At 38.7% G+C, this 23,711-nt stretch overlaps 2 protein-coding genes across 13 annotated transcripts in view; one reads left to right on the top strand and one right to left on the bottom strand.

Moving 5' to 3' along the window:
* ank2a (ankyrin 2a, neuronal) overlaps positions 1-12,797 on the top strand; it is a 47,874-nt gene extending 35,077 nt beyond the window's left edge. For all 3 annotated transcript variants that reach the window (XM_077719929.1, XM_077719927.1, XM_077719926.1), the window contains 4 exons: positions 10,990-11,073; positions 11,216-11,380; positions 11,474-11,644; positions 12,233-12,797. In XM_077719929.1, coding sequence (XP_077576055.1) covers positions 10,990-11,073; positions 11,216-11,380; positions 11,474-11,644; positions 12,233-12,247 — 435 coding nt within the window. In that variant the 3' untranslated portion in view covers positions 12,248-12,797. The remainder of the gene's footprint in view (positions 1-10,989; positions 11,074-11,215; positions 11,381-11,473; positions 11,645-12,232) is intronic.
* A 1,463-nt stretch (positions 12,798-14,260) lies between these two features.
* Positions 14,261-23,711, bottom strand: part of camk2d2 (calcium/calmodulin-dependent protein kinase (CaM kinase) II delta 2) — a 29,958-nt gene continuing 20,507 nt past the window's right edge. For 2 of the 10 annotated variants that reach the window (XM_077719679.1, XM_077719678.1), the window contains 9 exons: positions 21,872-21,912; positions 20,869-20,928; positions 19,240-19,284; positions 18,854-18,902; positions 18,350-18,448; positions 17,479-17,554; positions 17,289-17,383; positions 16,116-16,344; positions 14,261-15,672 (listed from right to left, as the gene is read on the bottom strand). In XM_077719679.1, the coding sequence (XP_077575805.1) occupies positions 15,669-15,672; positions 16,116-16,344; positions 17,289-17,383; positions 17,479-17,554; positions 18,350-18,448; positions 18,854-18,902; positions 19,240-19,284; positions 20,869-20,928; positions 21,872-21,912 (698 nt within the window). In that variant the 3' untranslated portion in view covers positions 14,261-15,668. Of the gene's footprint in view, positions 15,673-16,111; positions 16,345-17,288; positions 17,384-17,478; positions 17,555-18,349; positions 18,449-18,853; positions 18,903-19,239; positions 19,285-20,868; positions 20,929-21,871; positions 21,913-23,711 lie in introns of those variants that run through there. The other 8 variants (XM_077719681.1, XM_077719682.1, XM_077719683.1 and 5 more) reach the window with 8 other exon arrangements.

Below are 23,711 nucleotides of genomic sequence, written 5' to 3'. Positions count from 1 at the left end.
TTGTACGCCCTTTTACATATGCAGATGCCGTACGCGGCTTTACACAGGAATTACAATCAAATGTCGACCCTAAAGTGAAAGTTTTTGAGGCCAAGCCACTTTTGCTAACATCTGACTCCTTGGAGGAATTGTCTGGATTTTCTTTAGATGATGTAAACATTGAGGCAAGACCTTGTTCTCCAGAATCTATCGCTTCCCATTCGGAACTGAGGGCTCTTTCTCCAGACTCGCCTGTTCCTCAATTCGATATAGTCAATTTTGAGTTTAGTGACCAATGCTTTAACGAAAGGTCGTATACACCACAGTCAAGCGTCTCAGATTGGGAAGGTTGTGATCTGTGTCTCACCAACCTTTTTGATGAGACCAGACCATTTTCGCCAGAATCGGTTTCTTCGGATATTGAATTTGATGTCTTATTTAGCGGAAGGGCACTCTCTCCAGATTCCATTTCATCAGAGAAAGACACATCCCTTCTTATGGATTCGATGTTAGACTTCAGAGCATCTTCCCCAGATTCAGTGGCATCAGTTGGCGAATGTTCATCTGGCCCTGATCTAACATTTGCTCAAAACAATAAACAACATTGTAGTTATTACCTATTCTATTCTGAAGACAGGCCAGTTTCACCTCTGTCAATATTGTCTGATGTTGAGTACTCGGAATTCTGTTGCAAGGATCTGTTTGATGATGGCAGGCCAGAATCCCCAGATTCAGTAACATCAGAAATCATCAAAGCAGAAAATAAGATTATGGCAATTCCAGTTGGACCTAGGCCATTTGTACGCCCTTTTTCATATGCAGATGCCGTCCGCGGCTTTACACAAGAAATTGAACCAAATGTCGGACCTAAAGTTGTAGGCTTTGAGCCCAAGCCACCTTTGCTAACATCTGACTCCTTGGAGGAATTGTCTGGATTTTCTTTAGATGAGTTAAACATTAAGGCAAGACCTTGTTCCCCAGATTCTATCGCTTCTCATTCTGAACTTGGGGCTCTTTCTCCAGACTCACCTGTTCCTCAATTCGATATAGTCAATTTTGAGTTTAGTGACCAATGCTTTAACGAAAGGTCGTATACACCACAGTCAAGCGTTTCAGATTGGGAAGGTTATGATCTGTGCCTCACCAATCTTTTTGATGAGACCAGACCATTTTCTCCAGAATCTGTTTCCTCAGATATGGAATTAGATGTCTTATTTAGCGGGAGAGCACTCTCTCCAGATTCCATTTCATCAGAGAAAGACACATCCCTTCTTACGAATTCGATGTTAGACTTCAGAGCATCTTCCCCAGATTCAGTGGCGTCAGTTGGCGAATTTTCATCTGGTCCTGAGCTAACATTTCCTCAAAACACTAAACAACATTGTAGTTATTACCTATTCTATTCTGAAGACAGGCCAGTTTCACCTCTACCAACATTGTCTGATGTTGAGTATTCAGAAATCTGTTTTAAGGATCTGTTTGATAATGGCAGGACCGAATCACCAGATTCGGTAGCATCAGAAATAATTAAAGGAGAAATTAAAATTATGGCAATTCCAGTTGGACCTAGGCCATTTGTATGCCCTATTTCATATGCAGATGCAGTCCGCGGCTATGCACAAGAACTACATTTAAATACTGACCACAAAGGTTTTGAGGCCAAGGAGCCTTTTCTAAAATCTGACTCCTTGGAGGAATTGTCTGGATTTTCTTTAAATGAGGTAAACATTGAGGCAAGACCTTGTTCTCCAGAATCTATCGCTTCCCATTCTGAACTTAGGGCTCTTTCTCCAGACTCACCTGTTCCTCAATTTGATGTCGTCAATTTTGAGTTTAGTGACCAATGCATTACCGAAAGATCGTACACACCACAGTCAAGCCTCTCAGATTGGGAAGGCTGTGATCTGTGCCTCACCAACCTTCCAGTTGGACCGAGGCCATTTGTACGCCCTTTTTCATATGCAGATGCAGTCCGCGGCTTTGCAAAAGAACTACATTCAAATGCTGACCCTAAAGTTATAGGTTTTGAGGCCAAGGCACCTTTTCTAAAATCTGACTCCGTGGAGGAATTGTCTGGATTTTCTTTAGATGAGGTAAACATTGAGGAAAGACCTTGTTCTCCAGAATCTATCGCTTCCCATTCTGAACTTTGGGCTCTTTCTCCAGACTCGCCTGTTCCTCAATTCGATATAGTCAATTTTGAGTTTAGTGACCAATGCTTTAACGAAAGGTCGTATACACCACAGTCAAGCGTCTCAGATTGGGAAGGTTGTGATCTGTGTCTCACCAACCTTTTTTATGAGACCAGACCATTTTCTCCAGAATCTGTTTCCCCAGATATTGAATTGGATGTCTTATTTAGCGGGAGGGCACTCTCTCCCGATTCCGTTTCAACAGAGAAAGACACAACCCTTCTTACGGATGATATGTTCGACTTCAGAGCATCTTCCCCAGATTCAGTGGCATCAGTTGGCGAATGTTCATCTGGCCCTGATCTAACATTTGCTCAAAACACTAAACAACATTGTAGTTATTACCTATTCTATTCTGAAGACAGGCCAGTTTCACCTCTGTCAATATTGTCTGATGTTGAGGACTCAGAATTCTTTTGCAAGGATCTGTTTGATGATGGCAGGCCAGAATCTCCAGATTCAAGAGCATCAGAAATCATTAAAGCAGAAAATAAAATTATGGCAGTTCCAGTTGGACCTCGGCCATTTGTACGCCCTTTTTCATATGCAGATGCCGTCCGGGGCTTTACGCAAGAAATTGAATCAAATGTCGAACCTAAAGTTATAGGTTTTGAGCCCAAGCCACTTTTGCTAACATCTGACTCCTTGGAGGAATTATCTGGATTTTCTTTGGATGAGTTAAACATTGAGGCAAGACCTTGTTCGCCAGATTCGATCGCTTCCCATTCTGAACTTAGGGCACTTTTTCCAGACTCACCTGTTCCTCAATTTGATGTCGTCAATTTTGAGTTTAGTGACCAATGCTATAACGAAAGGTCGTACACACCACAGTCAAGCGTCTCAGATTGGGAAGGTTGTGATCTGTGTCTCACCAACCTTTTTGATGAGACCAGACCATTTTCTCCAGAATCTGTTTCCTCTGATATTGAATTAGATGACTTATTTAGCGGAAGGGTACTGTCTCCTGATTCTGTTTCATCAGAGAAAGACACAATCCTTCTTACGGATTCGATCTTAGACTTAAGAGCAGCTTCCCCAGATTCAGTGGCGTCAGTTTGTGAATGTTCATCTGGTACTGATCTAACATTTACTCAAAACACTAAACAACATTGTAGTTATTACTTATTTTATTCTGAAGACAGGCTAGTTTCACGTCTGTCAACATTGCCTGATGTTGAGTACTCAGAACTCTGTTGCAAAGATCTGTTTGATGATGGCAGGCCAGAATCACCAGATTCTGTAGCTTTAGAGATCTTCAAAGCAGAAAATAAACTTATGGCAATTCCAGTCGGACCTCAGCCATTTGTACGCCCTTTTTCATATGCAGATGCGGTCCGCGGCTTTACACAAGAAATTGAATCAAATGTCAAACCTAAAGTTATAGGTTTTGAGCCCAAGCCACTTTTGCTAACATCTGACTCCTTGGAGGAATTGTCTGGATTTTCTTTAGATGAGATAAACATTGAGGCAAGACCTTGTTCCCCAGATTCTATCGCTTCTCATTTTGAACTTAGGGCTCTTTCTCCAGACTCACCTGTTCCTCAATTCGATACTATCAATTTTGAGTTTAGTGATCAATGCTTTACCAAAAGGTCGTACACACCACAGTCGAGCGTTTCGGATTGGGAAGGTTGTGATCTGTGCCTCACCAACCTTTTTGATGAGATCAGACCATTTTCTCCAGAATCGGTTTCTTCAGATATTGAATTTGATGTCTTATATAGCGGGAGGGCACTCTCTCCAGATTCCATTTCATCAGGGAAAGACACATCCCTTCTTGCGGATTCGATGTTAGACTTCAGGGCAGCTTCCCCAGATTCAGTGGCGTCAGTTGGCGAATTTTCATCTGGTCCTGATCTAACATTTGCTCAAAACACTAAACAACATTGTAGTTATTACCTATTCTATTCTGAAGACAGGCCAGTTTCACCTCTGTCAACATTGTCTGATGTTGAGTACACAGAACTCTGTTTGAAGGATCTGTTTGATAATGGCAGGACAGAATCACCTGATTCGGTAGCATCAGAAATAATTAAAGGAGAAATTAAAATTATGGCAATTCCAGTTGGACCTAGGCCATTTGTACGCCCTTTTTCATATGCAGATGCGGTCCGCGGCTTTACACAAGAAATTGAATCAGATGTCGAACCTAAAGTTATAGGTTTTGAGGCCAAGGCACCTATTCTGAAATCTGACTCCTTGGAGGAATTGTCTGGATTTTCTTTAGATGAGGTAAACATTGAGGCAAGACCTTGTTCTCCAGAATCTATCGCTTCCCATTCTGAACTTAGGGCTCTTTCTCCAGACTCACCTGTTCCTCAATTTGATGTTGTCAATTTTGAGTTTAGTGACCAATGCTTTAACGAAAGGTCGTATACACCACAGTCAAGCGTCTCAGATTGGGAAGGTTGTGATCTGTGTCTCGCCAACATTTTTGATGAGGCCAGACCATTTTCTCCAGAATCGGTGTCTTCGGATATTGAATTTGATGTCTTATTTAGCGGGAGGGCACTCTCTCCAGATTCTGTTTCAATAGAGAAAGACACAACCCTTCTAACGGATGATATGTTCGACTTCAGAGCATCTTCCCCAGATTCAGTGGCATCAGTTGGCGAATGTTATCTTGGCCCTGATCTAACATTTGGTCAAAACAATAAACGACATTGTAGTTATTACCTATTCTATTCTGAAGACATGCCAGTTTCACCTCTGTCATTATTGTCTGATGTTGAGTACTCAGAACTGTGTTGCAAGGAACTGTTTGATGATGGCAGGACAGAATCACCAGAATCAGTCGCATCAGAAATCATCAAAGCAGAAAATAAAAATATAGCAATTCCAGTTGGACCTCAGCCACTTGTACGGCCTTTCTCGTATGCAGATGCCGTACGCGGCTTTACACAAGAAATACAATCAAATACTGCCCCTAAAGTGATAGGTTTTGAGGCCAAGCCACTTTTGCTAACATCTGACTCCTTGGAGGAATTGTCTGGATTTTCTTTAGATGATGTAAACATTGAGGCAAGACCTTGTTCTCCAGAATCTATCGCTTCCCATTCTGAACTTAGGGCTCTTTCTCCCGACTCGCCTGTTCCTCAATTCGATATAGTCAATTTTGAGTTTAGTGACCAATGCTTTAACGAAAGGTCGTATACACCACAGTCAAGCGTCTCAGATTGGGAAGGTTGTGATCTGTGTCTCACCAACCTTTTTGATGAGACCAGACCATTTTCTCCAGAATCGGTTTCTTCGGATATTGAATTTGATGTCTTATTTAGCGGGAGGGCACTCTCTCCAGATTCTGTTTCATCAGAGAAAGACACAACCCTTCTTACGGATTCGATGTTAGACTTCAGAGCATCTTCCCCAGATTCAGTGGCATCAGTTGGCGAATGTTCATCTGGTACTGATCTAACATTTACTCAAAACACGAAACAACATTGTAGTTATTACTTATTTTATTCTGAAGACAGGCTAGTTTCACCTCTGTCAATATTGTCTGATGTTGAGTACTCGGAATTCTGTTGCAAGGATCTGTTTGATGATGGCAGGCCAGAATCCCCAGATTCAGTAGCATCAGAAATCATCAAAGCAGAAAATAAAATTATGGCAATTCCAGTTGGACCTAGTCCATTTGTACGCCCTTTTTCATATGCAGATGCCGTACGCGGCTTTACACAAGAAATACAATCTAATACTGCCCCTAAAGTGATAGGTTTTGAGACCAAAGCACTTTTGCTAACATCTGACTCCTTGGAGGAATTGTCTGGATTTTCTTTAGATGAGTTAAACATTGAAGCAAGACCTTGTTCTCCAGAATCTATCGCTTCTCATTCTGAATTTAGGGCTCTTTCTCCAGACTCACCTGTTCCTCAATTCGATACAGTCACGTTAGAGCTGAGTGACCAATGCTTTAACGAAAGGTCGTTCACATCACAGTCAAGCGTTTCAGATTGGGAAGGTTGTGATCTGTGCCTCACCAACCTTTTTGATGAGATCAGACCTTTTTCTCCAGAATCTGTTTCCTCAGATATTGAATTAGATGTCTTTTTTAGCGGGAGGGCACTCTCTCCAGATTCCATTTCATCAAAGAAAGACACATCCCTTCTTATGGATTCGATGTTAGACTTCAGAGCATCTTCCCCAGATTCAGTGGCGTCAGTTGGTGAATTTTCATCTGGTCCTGATCTAACATTTGCTCCAAACACTAAACAACATTGTAGTTATTTCCTATTCTATTCTGAAGACAGGCCAGTTTCCCCTCTGTCAATATTGTCTGATGTTGAGTACTCAGAACTGTGTTGCAAGGAACTGTTTGATGATGGCAGGACAGAATCACCAGAATCAGTAGCATTAGAAATCATCAAAGCAGAAAATAAAACTATAGCAATTCCAGTTGGACCTCAGCCGTTTGTACGGCCTTTCTCGTATGCAGATGCAGTACGCGGCTTTACACAAGAAATACAATCAAATACTGCCCCTAAAGTGATAGGTTTTGAGACCAAAGCACCTTTTCTAAAATCTGACTCCTTGGAGGAATTGTCTGGATTTTCTTTAGATGATGTAAACATTGAGGCAAGACCTTGTTCTCCAGAATCTATCGCTTCTCATTCTGAACTTAGGGCACTTTCTCCAGACTCACCTGTTCCTCAATTTGATACAGTCAATTTTGAGTTTAGTGACCAATGCTTTAACGAAAGGTCGTATACACCACAGTCAAGCGTCTCAGATTGGGAAGGTTGTGATCTGTGTCTCACCAACCTTTTCGATGAGACCAGACCATTTTCTCCAGAATCGGTTTCTTCGGATATTGAATTTGATGTCTTATTTAGCGGGAGGGGACTCTCTCCAGATTCTGTTTCATCAGAGAAAGACACAACCCTTCTCACGGATGGTATGTTAGACTTCAGAGCATCTTCCCCAGATTCAGTGGCATCAGTTGGCAAATGTTCATCTGGCCCTGATCTAACATTTGCTCAAAACAATAAACAACATTGTAGTTATTACCTATTCTATTCTGAAGACAGGCTAGTTTCACCTCTGCCAATATTGTCTGATGTTGAGTTCTCGGAATTCTGTTGCAAGGATCTGTTTGGTGATGGCAGGCCAGAATCCCCAGATTCAGTAGCATCAGAAATCATCAAAGCAGAAAATAAGATTATGGCAATTCCAGTTGGAGCTAGGCCATTTGTACGCCCTTTTTCATATGCAGATGCCGTCCGCGGCATTACGCAAGAAATTGAATCAGATGTCGAAACTAAAGTTATAGGATTTGAGCCCAAGCCACATTTGCTAACATCCGACTCCTTGGAGGAATTGTCTGGATTTTCTTTAGATGAGTTAAACATTGAAGCAAGACCTTGTTCTCCAGAATCTATCGCTTCTCATTCTGAATTTAGGGCTCTTTCTCCAGACTCACCTGTTCCTCAATTCGATACAGTCACATTAGAGCTGTGTGACCAATGCTTTAACGAAAGGTCGTTCACACCACAGTCAAGCGTTTCAGATTGGGAAGGTTGTGATCTGTGCCTCACCAACCTTTTTGATGAGATCAGACCTTTTTCTCCAGAATCTGTTTCCTCTGATATTGAATTAGATGTTTTATTTAGTAGGAGGACACTGACTGCAGATGTTGTTACATTAGAGCAGGAGACTTCACTTTGTCCTAAGAACTTTTTTCAAGAGAGCTGGCCAGAATCGGCAGAATTAGTATTATCAAAGTTTCATTTTTCATTTGCCCATCAGTCTCCAGCAATACCGCATTCATTTGCTGATGGTTCATCCTCATCTCGTTTTATTAGACACGACCATTCTTTTAAAAACTTAATATCATCTGTTCTTGATCCTACTTATAAAGGAAAATTTTCCACTTTAAAAAAATTCACAAATTTTGATGATGAAAATGTTTCTCCTATCGACCCTTCCCATTTTGTTCCTAAAAAATCAATTCCATCTGATTCGTCTATTGACTCTTGTCATGACGAGCTCAAACCAGATTATACTTCAAGATTATGTTCCCCTGAAGTTTGTCCTCTAGTAGAAAAACCTGTTGAATGTTTAAAAACACAACAATTTGAATACTGTCCAACAGGGGAAAGTTTAGACACCAATTTAAGACTCGCATACAAACCAATCCACAGGAGATTAATGGCAAATCTCTACGATCCCATTTTTAAGGGAAAAAATGTCTCCGACAACGTCAATTTAGATGGAACTGAATTTGATAAAGGCTTTGAAAAGACTTTTAGGGAAACAAACATTGAATATTTAACAGCTATTGGGGATGATCCATTTGAAAAAAAATCTCCTAATTTGGAAAACTTGGACATTGTCAAGCCTGAATTAAAGGAGACCTTGACCTACAATAATAGCCAGCCAGAGTTGAGTCTCATGCCATCTGTGGAAGGAAATATGAACGTTCATCATGCTTTGAAATCCACTGAGATCTTCAAAGAAGAGGAACCAAGGAATGATTGGGTATCTATAGGAGACGGAACACATTTGATCGAGCACAATGGGTCAGAAATCTTATCTGCATTAATGATGACAGACAGTCAAGATGTGCTTGAGAAAGAAATGACAAGAGAGTCAGTTGGAATGGACAAAGGTTTTTCTCAGACGGTAAGACAGAAGAAGGTCTTGGCTTGCGGACATTGCTGTGTTGCTTCAAATAAATAATATTTTTGGCAGAATACTTGAATGAACTCTTTACCAAAAGCTTTTACTAATTTAGAAATATGGCTCTACTCACTCCTATGTTGTTTGCAATCAAGTACAGTGGTACATTTACAAAACATAATTACAATTCCTGTAGCTGGTAATTTTTTTTATGGTCATGCCGTTTTTGATTAAATGACATTCATTACAAAATGTCAATTATTTTTTTAATTTCTGGAGGGCTTTAAAATATTTTTTTGCATCCACAACATGACTCTTACATCTGGTCTTGATAAAATGCATGTTTGATTTGAGTTAAGTTTTATTTATAACATCATATTTCCTTTTTTTTCCATTCCATCACTCCCTGCAGGTTGTGACGTCATCTTCCGAGGCAAATATTTACAAACCTAAAGAGAACAAAGATACTGAATTTGAGTGTTTTATGGAAAATTTGCCATCAATGCATCATAGCATAAACACACTCTCTGAAAATGTAGACTTATCTACTATAGATACTTTGTATCAGAATAAAAACCAATCTGACATCACAATTATTAGTGAAGCTGTGTCACCACAAAGCACAGATGAAAAAACTCTAGTGTTCCCTGATCAAAGTGAAGAATTCTGTTCAATAACAAAAGATTTAATCAGTAGTAAGGAAGAAATTGTCACATCATCAAAGTCTTCACCAACTCCGCCTGGTTCCAGATCACAATTTGACTATTTTCCATCAGATCTGGAAGAGATTAAAGTGACACAAGAAGACACAAGCTCTGAAGGTGATCATATTTGTGGGTACAAAAATGTTCAACTTGAACGTGGGCATTCAATAGATACAACTATACAGCAAGAACAAGATAAAAACCAGACAATTGAACAAGTTCATACATTTGACCGAGTTGTGAGCAAAGGAGTCCCAGTTGATGCAGCAATTATGCAATCAACTCTCGGTGGAGATACCGATGTCTCACCCTCTGAAAACATGTCAAGTGCAAACATCTGCAGTGGTCTGCACGCTTTAGATTCGGATTCAGAGCTTTACTTTGACTGCAGACAGGATGCGTCAGATTTCTCAGAGACTGAAGCTGATGAACCAAAGTTGAGATTGAGTTCAGGCAAAGATGAAGATGAAAATTGTCCAAATTGCCGAAGAGAGAGAGAAAATGTCCCAAGAAAAGTGGTGCTGCCTTCTGGAAGTGAGAATTATGAGAAGGGTTTTGTTGTTGAAAAAGTTGGACCAATCGAGAGTGATGATGTATTATCCGATTCAGAGTCATCATTTGAAGAAATCACCTCGTGTCCGTTGCACAGGTCCAAAATAACAGCATACGATGCTACAAATTCTCTTACAAGGGTAAGACCAGAATTAGATTTTATTTTGTCCTTGCAAGCTTTTCTCAAAACTGATCCTACCTAAAAATTATATATTTAATAGATAATAGACATTGCTGTACAGTTGTCTTCTAATCCTCAACCCGCATCTAAGAAACCCCTTTAACCATCCATTTTATTTAAAGTTTTCTCATTTAACAAGTCTTATTTTAGCATGTATCATTTTGACTTTTAAGTACACTAGCATCTTTCTTGATTCACATATTTAATCAAAAACAAGCATGTTCTGTTTTCTTTTTAATCAAATTAAGAAACTAATGTGTCCAAGTTACATCTCTGGATAGCACACATACCATTTTAATTCCATCTTGGGTTTGATTCCAAAGTTGTATCCATTTGAATGTTTTTCATTTGGTCGTAATGGGTTTTGTTTTACTTGGTCAGGAGATCAACGCAGAAATAGGCTCAATGTCTGATAGTTCTGATGATGAATTTTTGAGCACCAGAATTGTGAGAAGGAGAGTTGTCATACAGGTATCCACTCAACATGATTGATGGTGGATGGATGGAGCATGGAGCGTGTGGTTTTTAACCATACTAGAGTTTCAGTTGCAACTTTCACTTGCCATCTAACACTTTTTGACTAATCAAAAAGAGGATAAATCTTGGGAGATAAAGCATAAAATTGTGTTTTCTAGCTCCTCTTGTGTCAATTTAACATGTTTTTACCAGAGAATGCAACCTGTATTTCCCCTTTTGCCTTGAAAGCTTTCAAAAGTGTCATCCGTCTTTTCCAAGTGTCATTTCCCAAAATTTTCCATTACAGGCTGATGAAATGCCTGACTTTCCCACGGAGACCGTGACAGAAGAAACGTACAAAGATGAAAATGGACACATTGTTATCAGAAAGGTAAAGTAAAATCTTTGGTACAATAAACTAATCTTTTGCTTTGTAATCTGTATTTGTATTAAAGACTTTAGCATCGATCCACAAAGGCTTCACAATAAACATTTCTCTCTAGACTTCAAGCTAAATATTTTATCTTCCTCAGGTTTCACGGAAAATTATTCGCAAGTGCATTTCTGAGGATGGAGTGGAGCGGGAGGAGGTCTCAATTGTGGGATCCCCACAGAGGTCCATCAGTGTTGCAGAGGGCGATGGATACTCGAAAGTGGTTAAGCGCACTGTTCTGAAGAGTGACGGCGATCATACAGAGGTATTGTGTTTTTATATACTCTGTGAATCTACAGGACACCCTCATTTTGGTGTGTTGAATTCCTGTTGTGGTGTCAAACATTTTGTTACCTAGGTTACATTTGCTGAATGTGCGGGTATCTCAGCATCGCAAGAGACCACAGAGCTGCGTAATGTCAGTCTGGCAGAAAGAACTACTGTCGTAGAAGCCAAAAGAACAGTGACACACAAAGGGGACATGTCTTTGGCCTCTGACCTCCCCTCAGCCCAAGACGACTTTCAACAGGTTTGTTTATACATGCTCTTGTAAAAATGAGTTTTCAACAAATCTTGCAAATCAAAGGAATTTAATTACATTTTAGTCATTGACTTGCTTTATTCAATGCCACCAGGCACTAGGTTATTTAGGTGAATTTACCAGAGCAGAGCTTCCTCATGTGGTTGAAAGTGAGACTGTCAAAGATGATGGAACTGTGATCAGGAGGTCTGTCAGATGTGCTTTTGTTTGCTGTGGTTTGTGTGCTCTTACTTTCAGGGTCATTTGGTAGACTTTGTAGTGAACCCTGTGTTGTAGTTTTATCACTAACAATGTTGTCTTGTGTGGCAACTCAAAATTAAAACGCTTGAAAAATTTTCCTGTATATGGCACAATGTGTCCTTTGAAATTTGCTTTTATAATTTGTTTTGGTTTTCTCTCGCACGCCAAACAACCCTTCCTGAATGAACTAACAATTTAGAATTGGAATTCCAATTAAAACCACTGAAGACCAGATTCAGACTGGTTTGCCATGTACCTCTGTACATGGTGAAAGTCCGTCTTTAGTTGGTCAAGGCTTCAATGTTCTTACATGTTTTTGTCCATCCTCATCTGCAGGGCCCACATGCGTAAAGGTCAGACCCTCAGGCAAACAGTGGTGCAGGGAGCTGGGCAACGCAACCAGGTCCTCCTCGAGCAAGTAGACCGTTCTGAAAAAGGTTCCAAGCCACACGAACTCCAGCAGCATCTGCACCAGTTGTTTCACTACTACTATAAAGAACACCAGGAGGACCAGGATGAAACAAATGAAGATGAGGAAGAGAAACAGCAGAGGAATGGGTAACACGCTCCCTTGCCACACTAATTATCCTATGCATTTGCCACATGCAATCCGAGTTTGCACCTCAAAAGCTACCACAGTCTTCCCATTTAATCCCTGAAAGTTTTTTTTATTTAGAAAAAAACATTGATAAACATCTTCTGTTTATTTAAAATATTTATTAACATTATTATTCATTTGTTGTTGCCTTTTTTTGTGACCAAAGAATATATTTCCTGATCAAATTTCGGTATTGTGTCAACATAGTCTACGCATTTTTGTCTTTATGTGGTAGAGCAACAAAAAATAGAAATGCTTTTCAGTTTTAGCCAACTCTGAAACCTTAATCTAAAAAAACAAAAACATCATTATTGCGACACTGCCTCTCACCGCCAGACTTGGGAGATCATCTCACCTGAGGAAAATAGCATAGTTAGATTTAAACAAGCGTATTTATTTACTACTGCTATTGCTGCTACCGCTGCTGTGTTTTTGTGTAAGCAATGTGTAATGTGTCTTTCGGGCATTCTGATAATATCTAACCTAATCTGATAATAATGACATCTGTAGCCTAGGTATGATTAATCAACCATGTGAAATAGACTGAAACTGGCATGAATATTCAACATTTGTCATTATTCTTTCCCAGTTTAGTAGTTCTGTCCATTCTACACCTGAGTCGCTTCTTGTTTAGGTTTTGTTGATTTTAAATTATTTTTGTTGGCACTATGTCCTTAATTATTAATCATGGCTGTTCTGGTATGAAATGGTGAGTGAGTGTGGAGCGTATTTGTGTTGTTGGGCTACTCTTGTTGTTGTTGTTGTTCCATGCATGACATTTTGCATTTGATTGTTTTGAGATTATTTTAAGCACATTTTATGTCTTATTTTAGGGGGTCATTTTGTGTACTAGATGGCAGAGGGACAAAGGTAGAGAGAAGAGAAATGTCCTTGTAGGCACAGTTTTTAACCTAAGATGACTCAATTTGATTACCTCTGCACTCCTGTTTTGTGTGTGTGAAGCTTTAAGTCGTTTGTTTGTCTGTTTGTTTTGCCAGTGACAAGCTATTTATTGGAAAAATATGGCACATTTTGCCACTCAAGTACAATTATAAGCAATGGCAGTTCCAATGGATTTATTTATTTCCATGCTTGTTTGCTTGTGTGTGTTTGTGAGTGACATTTTGAGTGATGAAAAGAGGACGCACTAGTTTAGGTATGCAATAGATGAAAAGAGATTTATTTTACACAACCTATATTTGCACTCCTGGGAATGTTTCCATGCTTTTTGTGTAACTGCTATGTTACATAGAATTAAGTATAACCGTTTATGTGGTTATTTAACAGGATAAATGGAGAATACTTAAGATTGGGATAGAAACATTATGAGAGGCCTTGAGAGCGCTTCAAGAAGCATTAAACCCGCTCAGAACATTGCAAACTGTGTGGAAATCAAAAGTAATGTTTTGGGGGGGGGTTTTCACATTCACAATTATCTTGAAGGGGAAACATATTGTGGAAGTTCACTGTGACAGGTATACTGTGCTTTTAATTTTGAAAAATCAGCACCTTTTTTTTCTGTGATGACAGTTATGTACTCATACGATGCATATATATAAATATATAAACATGTATAAGGGCATGTATTGCTGTTCAAACCTCTTTAAAAAATGGCTGCAGTGTGATCACGGCTGATTGAGAATAAAAAAAAAAGTCGACAAACGGTCTTTATCTGCCCTGCATTTCTATTTTCTTTTTAAATGATAGATTTGTGGTCCAATAGATGAAAATTCCTAATTATAGATTGACCAAAATGCATGAACTGATTCACACTGTTTAGCTCATTTATTTACGTCAACATCATAAGCCATCCATTGCCGTGCTGGCAAGCATTTACACATCAGTTCAGGGGCTGTGCGTTAAATTGACATCGTACGTTTTATCAAAAGAAAGGGTTTCCGTGTTTTAATCCATTTTTTTTTTAGAAAAAGAGAAGGTTAAACCAACTCCAGGTATGGTAATAATGACACAAGTGTTGTTTTCCTGCTAATAGTGGTCAAGAAAGACATGCCTCACACTTAATATTTCACGCATGTTAAGCAAAGTTGACAATTCCTGCAAAAGCTTCCTCCTCTTCCTCCTCCGCCGTTGTCATCTTCCCGTGCAATTGGCAATGAAACGCACTGGGAAAATAGCTAAAGAAAACTCTATACGTACAGTCATCTTCAAGTACAAAGATTGTGAAAAAAATGAGCTTGCTTTCTAAATATGTTGATACAAAATGTAAGAGGTGCTTTTTTTTCATCTTTCCCTTCGATTCGCAGCTTTGAACTTTATTGTGTTCTTGTTTCTACAACAGTTCCATGATTACTGGAGGACATTAGAAACATTTGGGACACGACTGGTGCACAACAATAACAAACAAGTCAGTGAGTCACAACTCAAACAGATGATAGTATAGTTTCATATGATCTTACTCAATATTTCCCCCCACCCCCATGCACTACACAATAGTCTCAGATGTTCATATATTACATATATGCTACATTCTCTTATTTCTTATATCACTGATATAAAGGCAAACATTTTCCAATGCAAAGTATAAGCTCTGCTTTCTTTACATTTAAATTAGTATATGTTAAAGTTGGAACGGTATGACTTATAGCTCATAGCAAACATAAATATAGTTTGTAAATTGGATTTGACATAAAATCTTAATTTCTTTGATAGCAAGAATAGCAATTTTGCACATTTGGTTTTGTTTTTTCTTCAACGATCACAATGTATATATACATCACCAGAACTAAAGCAAGCTCGATTTTCAACATTCGGACGCTCCAAATTGTTTTTGTTTTGTATTACACGCACAAAAATACACAAAAAAATACACAAATATTTTCCAGGAGAAGTTACAGCAGTAGATTTCTAATTGATAATATTTCAAACGCATACCAAAACATCTTATAAAACAAAACCAAAAAAAAAGTTGCCAATATGCTTTTTTTCATAATGTCCTTATACTGTGTGCAGACACCCTTGGGTGGTATATTAGGAATGAAGTCCATTGATTAAATGCCATAACTGTAAAATGTATTAATAATACCTGTGTCCTGTGCCATGTCTTTAGAGGGTCAAAAGTCGGAGAGCAGTCACGGATTGGCTTAACTGCTCTATTCACACATTTGCTGATGGGATGGGACGTTTTTCTCTTTTTTTTTCCAACCATTATTTCCATTAACTGCAAAGCAAGTTGAGTGAGAAAGTCAAATAGTGCAATCACAAACAGAAGGTTACTAACTACTACTTTAAGAACATCTACAACAATGGACCGCTCTGCTAAATTGATAGAGTAATACCTTGACATACGAGGAATTTGAGATACGAGTAAAATTCCCAAGCCAATATTTACTTTGAGATGAGAGACAAATTTTGAGATATGATCAATTGAGGCAGCCAATTGTCCAGGCCGCAAGAGGCTGCTTATGATTTCACCGTACTGTCGTCGTCCCCCCAAGCCCCCCAAGTCCCATAATGCAATAAGCTCGTATTTCAAGGTACCACTGTATTGCATTTTCCCTCAGTCAACAGTGTAACAACATATCATAACTGTAAAGAGCCACAGGATGGCAGCAAAAATTAGAAGGTTTTTCAGTGTGTGCGGTAATAGTAAATGTTTCTTACTGGGAGGGAATACTGGGTGAGCCAGAGCGATGGAAGTGGATATTCTGCCACTTGCCGTCACGGCGGTGCCACACACGGGTTTCTTCTGACTGCATGGTGCGAGGCATGCCGCTGCCATCCATGTACTGGGTCAGGCGAATGTAGGCGATGCATGCCGCGTTCTCCCCGATGAGATGAACGTGTGGGTTCAGAAGAATGGTGTGCACTGGCTTGTTCCCTTTAGACAGGGCTGTAAATGGAATGGAAAATTACAAAAATGACCTTAACATTTATGGTTTTGGTGAACCTGCTTTATTTTACCAATAGCAAAGCAAGGTATTCCTTAAAGGGAACATGGTACAAAATTAACAATATGAACTTGTGAAGACACTGATAATGCTAATTATTTGACAAAATGATCAATAATGGTTTGAAAAGGTAAGAAACCGCTCACAATACTTTTCTTCTTTGTAATAATCTTCGTGAGTGTTCAAGTAATCACTTAAAACACATTCCTTGGAAATCACCATGTTAAGCAATCAGGAGGCATGTTGAAATATGTGTTTGTACAAACTTCCCATGATCCAAAAATCAACTTGTGCTATTATCAATATATCACATTTTGATCTAGCACAAAATCTAGCTCTTTTTATATCAGGCTTGATGCGACTCATGGTCTTTGGAGGGATAGTTGGTCCCTGCAGGCACCATGATGAAGAGCCCTCATTTAGAGACTTCAATTAAATAACCTCGCATGTATGTTTCTGGAAAATGGGAAGTCCGTTATCTAATAAAAATCGCAGCGTTTTAACCATGGCAACAGCTCTAAAATTGAAGTAACACAATTACTGTATTTTACAATTTAAATGTTGCTATGCAGCATATTTGAGTGGTGAGCATCTTTGCGTAACAGTCGAAGGTTTTTTTGTTGAATTCTTGACGTACTAAAAAATTACTTGCAAATTCCAAATAAAAATTAATATTTTGTTCTTATGGTAAGTATCTTATTGACTAGCCATAAATTTATATTCTGCACACAATGTATATATTATACAAACTGTCCGTATCCTGTTCTTGTCTACTGAACTGTAATGTGCTGTTTTATTGCTATATTGTGCAAAGTGTTGTTTGTCTTCTACAGGCGGTAGCTCAACCTTCAAAAAGGTAATTATCATTTTTTTTCTAAGAACTCACCATTCTCAAAGTAAAAACGATGAAAGTCGTGCCCTTCAACCAGATTTCCCAATGCCTCGGGTTCAAAAGAAGTCAGTCCGGGATCACAAATCTTCCTGTGAATTCAAAGATAGAAGAACTAGCAGATTGCACATTAAGCAAGTCTTGATCTTGCCAGGCCTAAAAATAAAATAAAAATAAAATGACTTACGCATAAGCCTCAAAGTCTCCATTATTGATAGATTCAATCAGCTGCTCTGTAACTTTGATTATTTCCTGTTTTCGAGCTGCAAAACACAAGATCACAGAAAAACCATAACTGCAGCAAAATAATGTGAAATGTCTCGGGAGCAAGCAAATGCAGCTCCAAGTTCATCAAATATCAAATTTGCCTTGGATGATGGACTACTCTTAAAATGTATTAGAAATGGAAGGCACTCCGAATAATAATTTCCAAATATCTCCCTTGTCTCTCTATCAAAACAAGTGCCTCCCATAACTAATAATGACAGAGGAGTCCAGAATTGAGAATGGCACAATTCTTTTCCCCCGACAAAATGTACAAAACCAAACTAATTACTACTTGACTAATGAATGTGTTGAATTACCTTTAGCGTTATTGGTGCAGGCTGGGGGATATTAAAAAAACACTGCTTATTTCATGCAACAACAAGCATTTGTTAAAAGGTATATATACGTATATATATATACAGTACTTTGCGAAGCACAGTATATATAACACTTAATATAAGATGTTAGGGTAAGAAGGGAATGAGTTGTGCCGGAAAGCATATTTTTCTATGTTTTTTTTTCCCAATTCACATTTACAACGGATTGGAGCTGGAGAACATGACAAGTCATTACAATTGATTAGAAAAAGAAAAATGTTATGTGTCAGATGGGGAAATGCGCTGATTAACATAGTATATATCATGATAGTGTACTCTGATTTTCACAAGGTAGGAGATAGGATTCTGAGACACATTGCATGAGCAGTTTTCTTCCAGTAAAAGGCTGGCTGGGACAAGAGGAACCAGGTGGCGTATCCTCCCTCCCCACCACATCGTACCAGAGGGACTTACTTTGAAATGAGGAGGTGGGAGTCTGCCTTGACTCAGACATCTGTGAGGAACGGCTCTTAGAGCTCATGATACCGCTCACTAAGCTGCCCAGACGAAGGGCTGCAAGAGGTTGCATGGGGAATGGGTTGAAAGTGTGTGTTTGTGAGGAAAACGGAGATAAGGATTAAGTGGGGATAGAAAATTAAGTTCTCAACAAAAAAAAGAAGAGTGAGGACAGACAAAAAAGACCAATGTCGAAATATGTAGTATGTAAAATGGACGTTTTTAACATTAACTACAACTCAATGGAAGAAATGTAAGGAGTGAGATGACAGGTAGTAAAAGTTTGTTTGCTGCCAGGTGGAAACAACGTGCAGTGTACTAATTTGGTTGAACAGAGAAGGAAATAAGAGGAAAGCAAACAGTGGAAAGATCCACGTGATGCTTGCAGGTGCAGTCTGGCTGCAATACGTGGAGGCAAGGGCGTGCGGGCGGGTGGGGTTAACTGTTAACAAATTGTACTACCTTTAACATCCTCGTCTTCAATAGTGGTGTTGGCACTCTCAATAGACTCCTTAACAAGAAAAATGGCATTTATTAATTCAATAGTACACACTTGTGGTTATTTGTAACTATAAATATTGGATGGAAAATGGTCATGAGTTCAAAAAGTAATATTGTTACAAAAATAAAGAGAAAATGTTAGAGAAACAAATGATTTACAGATCAATAAAACATGAGACATTTTGTGAGCCTAAAAGCATATTGCTTAAATCAATTCCACCTGCTGCAATGATATTAACTCATTCACTATTACCAATGTACAATAATTTCGATGTTTCTTATTCTAGCACATGTGCTGTTACTCAAACAAATTATGTTTTAAAAGAAAAAAATGCCTAAAATATTACCTTGTTTCCATCCACAGGATTGTGAATCACAGTCGTCTGTGGTTCCTTCAAAAAAGAGACCACATGCGACTTAAATATCATCATAGCCAAATCATAAAATATATTTCTAGCTCTTAAAACAATTACACTATCTAAATAGATTCCTTTATATTTGATTTTATGACATGTGCCAAATGTGGTCAATGTTCCCATAACTACTGAGTATATTTTATGGTATCGTAGTGACAACAGTAATGTTATTGCAGGCTGTCTTTGATCCATCGATCTAATCAAATGTCTTGGCGTTTGTAGAATCCCTCCCCCCTGGCCATCTCTGACCTTCTAATCATCCACCCAGATTACACTAGATTATAACATCATTGTGCATGCATGCGTGCATGTGTGTGTGCGTGTGTGTGTGAGAGAGTGTATCAAAACACAGAAGAGAACAGAACACAAAAATGATGTCCCCAATGGTCATGCGTATTATACTCCACAGCAAATAACAGCACAGGAGTCTTTGGACGTCATGCAGAGCAGAGGTCACGTGAGTGTATATATGCTCGACCAATCACAGCACAAACACAGCCAAACCATTTAAAGAAGCACAGTAAATCAAATAGGTCACATCCTCATAGGGTAGCTACATATCTACACAGGCACACTAGAAACAAGAGAACATGCTTTCGTGTCGTGAATCACATGCAAACAATTAGTAAAGAGAATATTGATATATTGTATAAGACCCTGAATTAATACGTGCATATGAATGGTGGGGAGGGACAGGAGAGACAGTCTTTCAGAGATAAGTGCTTTTGAGGTAGAGGCTGTTTCTTGGACAGATTTCAAAACCACACCTTTCAGAAAATTGTTCATTCATTTTTGGCGTATATATGTAGGCTTACGTGTACGTATGTGTATGTATTGTATTTGCCCTCATGGTTTTCTCTTTTCCGCTAGGTTATTAATATCTACGGGGGATTGATTATGGACGCTTCCCGACACGAGCGAGGTAAGCCACAACATCTCCCGGACTGTAAGTTTTTATGTATGTATTTGTGTCTGTGCGTATACAAAATGGAAAACCAACTGACTTAGTGGTAGAGGGGAGCCAGAAACTTTGGCTTGTGACAACAGGTTGCCTTTTAAAATCATCTAAAATTAAATTTAAAAAAGTTGTCTATAATTCAGAGATTCAGCACTCACTTGTTCTTAACTTGTGTTTTCGGCACGTATTGTCATAGAGATTTAATGTACTTAAAACATTAGAATGAGTTTACAGCACTTTTAAGATGTAATATTAGGCTCAGAAATTTGTGTGTGAAATGCACATTACTTACTTTTTTATTTGTACAATTTATCTTGACAATTTGACACTAAAAATGTTTAACCATCACAATTCTAAATCGCAGCCAAGCTATTGTTAAAAAATACCTCAGTTAACCTAAGCCTATGTTGGCCCGAATGAAGTGGCATATAAATGTGTCATCAAGTGACAAGGTCACAAGAAAGCCTCAAATCCAACAGAAAAAAATGATGTGAGACAAATGTGAACCTGTACCTCATCCACACTTTAGGTTAAGGGAGTAGTAGGGGTAATGGAATTGGTTATGGAGATTTGTGGATGAAGTTGTGAGTGAGTGTGTATACCAGTGCAGGGGCAGGGCCAGTGTCTTTAGGACTGGTCGCTGTGTTTGCTTTGTTGTTTACCTGCAGGGGGGGCAGTGTAGAGGGAATATGACACCCATACACACAAAAACACGCACACACACCCATTCACAGTGTCGTATACAACCTGAGCACAGGTTGGTAGAAATCAAAATGTCTCTGTTTCTCGGAAACAATGGAACATCATTGAGCTTTGCTATTGTGGAAGGTCTTGTATAGATAGATTCATCACACTAAGACAAGGCACTGCATACATCATCTGCTTACTGGATTTTTTTCAGTCCCATTCTGATTTTGTTTAATCGCATTTGATATAGCAGTGAATATATTATAAATTGTTGTCAATTTATTTTCATTTAAAGGAAGAAATTCATTTAAACTTCACCTGTTTCTCAAAATTGGAAAACGCCATCATTTAAATACCGTACTTTGGTTGACTTGTGAAAAGATACATACATCATAGATGTTAGAAAATTCAAAGAGGTTACTTGGCTGACTACACTATTAGTGTTTAAGCAGAAGTGTGTCAAAAAATAGGAAACATGTATACATGTCATCCACAGTATGTAATAAGATCATATCAGAATCAAAACGTCCTATTGTGGCAGTCATTTTTACTCTGGGATTCTTTTACTACTGTATGGGGATTAGTTCTATTTTGCTATAATGGGATGAGGTCACATAGATGATGGATTAACTTCCATCGTAATGGACATTGCAGTATGATAATATTGTAAGCCAGAGTGCGACCAGAATGGGAGTGAAAGGATGATCCTACAAGAAATATACCTCAGCCAATGTTGTCTGTGATATCAAGCAAATAAATAACCATCAGCCACTGCCTGCAGTGCCTTTCCCTGAATGATGATTTTTCTAAATCCATGATGCATAACAATTTTATTTTATGCTCCTCAAACGCCAACCGTTCCATCAGAATTATGCATGAAATAAAGCTCATACTTTAAATGGCGAATTAGTCACTCACCTTAACGCCATCTGACTTTTTGTTCAGCAGGCTCTTGGCTGCTGTGGGTCAAAAAGACAGAAAACAAAATTCAGCACCAAAGTAAGAATATGAAAATCTGGAGTGTCAGTAACATGCAGCAGGCTTATCAGTTCATTGTGCTTAGACATACAATCAATTGCAAAATCTCAAATCCGAGGCAGGATTTACTTCTGATGCATTTTGACAAGGTTTTTTTTTTCCAGAAAAAAACTCTCATGGGTATATAGTCGCCTGGGTGTATTTAGCAAGTAAGTGGCAAGCAGGAAATTTCATCTATATTCCTAAGACTCCCGCAGGAGTGTTAAGTACGTGATTTGCACTCACATTAGCATGCTCTTATCCTCTACACATGACATTTGTCAGAGCTGAAAGAGAGTCTTAAAACTGCATGCTACATCCGGCTAAAAATTTTCCCTTTAATCATGTAGTAGCATTTTTCTAAGCGTGCAGAGCCTTAACCAACCAAACATTTCATCCTCATGCATACTTTGAGGGATTGTCTGTTAGAATGAAGGGACAAAATAAGCAAGAAAATTATAATGAAAGGCCTAGTCCTGTTTCCCCAAAAGGTCTTACCTCAAATTGTAACCACAATCCAAACAAAAGGAAAGAAATGTAGGGGGGAAAAGAAGACATGATGAATAAATAAAGAAATAAATGTTTTGGCACCATATGGTAAAGATGAAACATGCAAGCAAAAGGACTCAGAAAGAAATGTGAAATGCCACAGGAAACAGTAACTTGTTACCGCATGAATGGAGTAGAACAAATGATAAAAAGAGAGGAGTCTTTGAGTAAAACAATTATTTAAGAATGACATGTTTTTTTTTTTAAAGAAAAAATGCCTTACCATACTATGTGTTTTTTTTAAAGAAAAAAAGCCATACTATGTACTAATGGTTGTAACAGACAAAACAATAAATACTAATGCTTAATTTTTGGAACCTGTAGTCTAGTGAATGTCATTGGCCTCCCACCTATGTGGACCTGGGTTCAAATCCTGGTTTGCTCTAACTTACCTAACTTTTCCCACTTGAAGGTACCATAAAGTACTAAGTATGATCTGAGAGTGAAAAGGGACAAAAAAACAAATACTACTGCCTATATCTGGGAGAGTGGTGGCCCAGTGGATAAGTCATCAGTTTCCCACCTCTTTGGTCTTGGGTTCAAATCCAAGTGCTTGCAAAGATTTTCCCAATATTGTTCAGGTAAATGAATGAGATAAAATTACAAGTACTACTGCTTTCTGTCACAGGGTGGTGGCCCAGTGGATAAGTCATCAGTTTCCCATTTCTTTGGTCTTGTGTTCAAATCAAAGTGCTTGCAAAGGTTTTCCCAATATTGTTCAGGTAAAAGAATAAGTTCTAATGCCTAAGTGTCTAAGTGTATAAGTCTTCAGTGGTGGATGAAGCATATTGTGAAAAAAATGACTAAGTGTTTCACCCAGTTCCTTGGATAAAGCGTTTCAACAACCATGTATTTGTGTGATGGTGGTGGCCCAGTGGAAAAGTCATCAGTTTGCTAACTCTTTGGTCCCTGGTTCAATTCCTAGTGCATGCAAAGATTTTCCCACAATGGTTCAGGTAAAAGAATAAGTATTTATGTCTAAGTGTCTAACTGAATAAGTCTTCAGTGGTGGATGAAGCATTTTGTCAAAAAAATGACTAAGTGTTTCACCCATTTCCTTGGATAAATGGTTTCAACACCCATATCTATGTGTGAGGGTGATGGCCCAGTGGATAAGTCATCAGTCTGCCAACTCTTTGGTCCTTGGTTCAATTCCCAGTGCATGCAAAGATTTTCCCACAATTGTTCAGGT

This window comes from Stigmatopora nigra, chromosome 6, assembly GCF_051989575.1.
Source record: "Stigmatopora nigra isolate UIUO_SnigA chromosome 6, RoL_Snig_1.1, whole genome shotgun sequence".
Lineage (NCBI taxonomy): Eukaryota > Metazoa > Chordata > Actinopteri > Syngnathiformes > Syngnathidae > Stigmatopora > Stigmatopora nigra.
The sequence above is the reverse complement of the archived record's forward strand: the minus strand, read 5'-3'. Positions and strand labels throughout refer to the sequence as shown.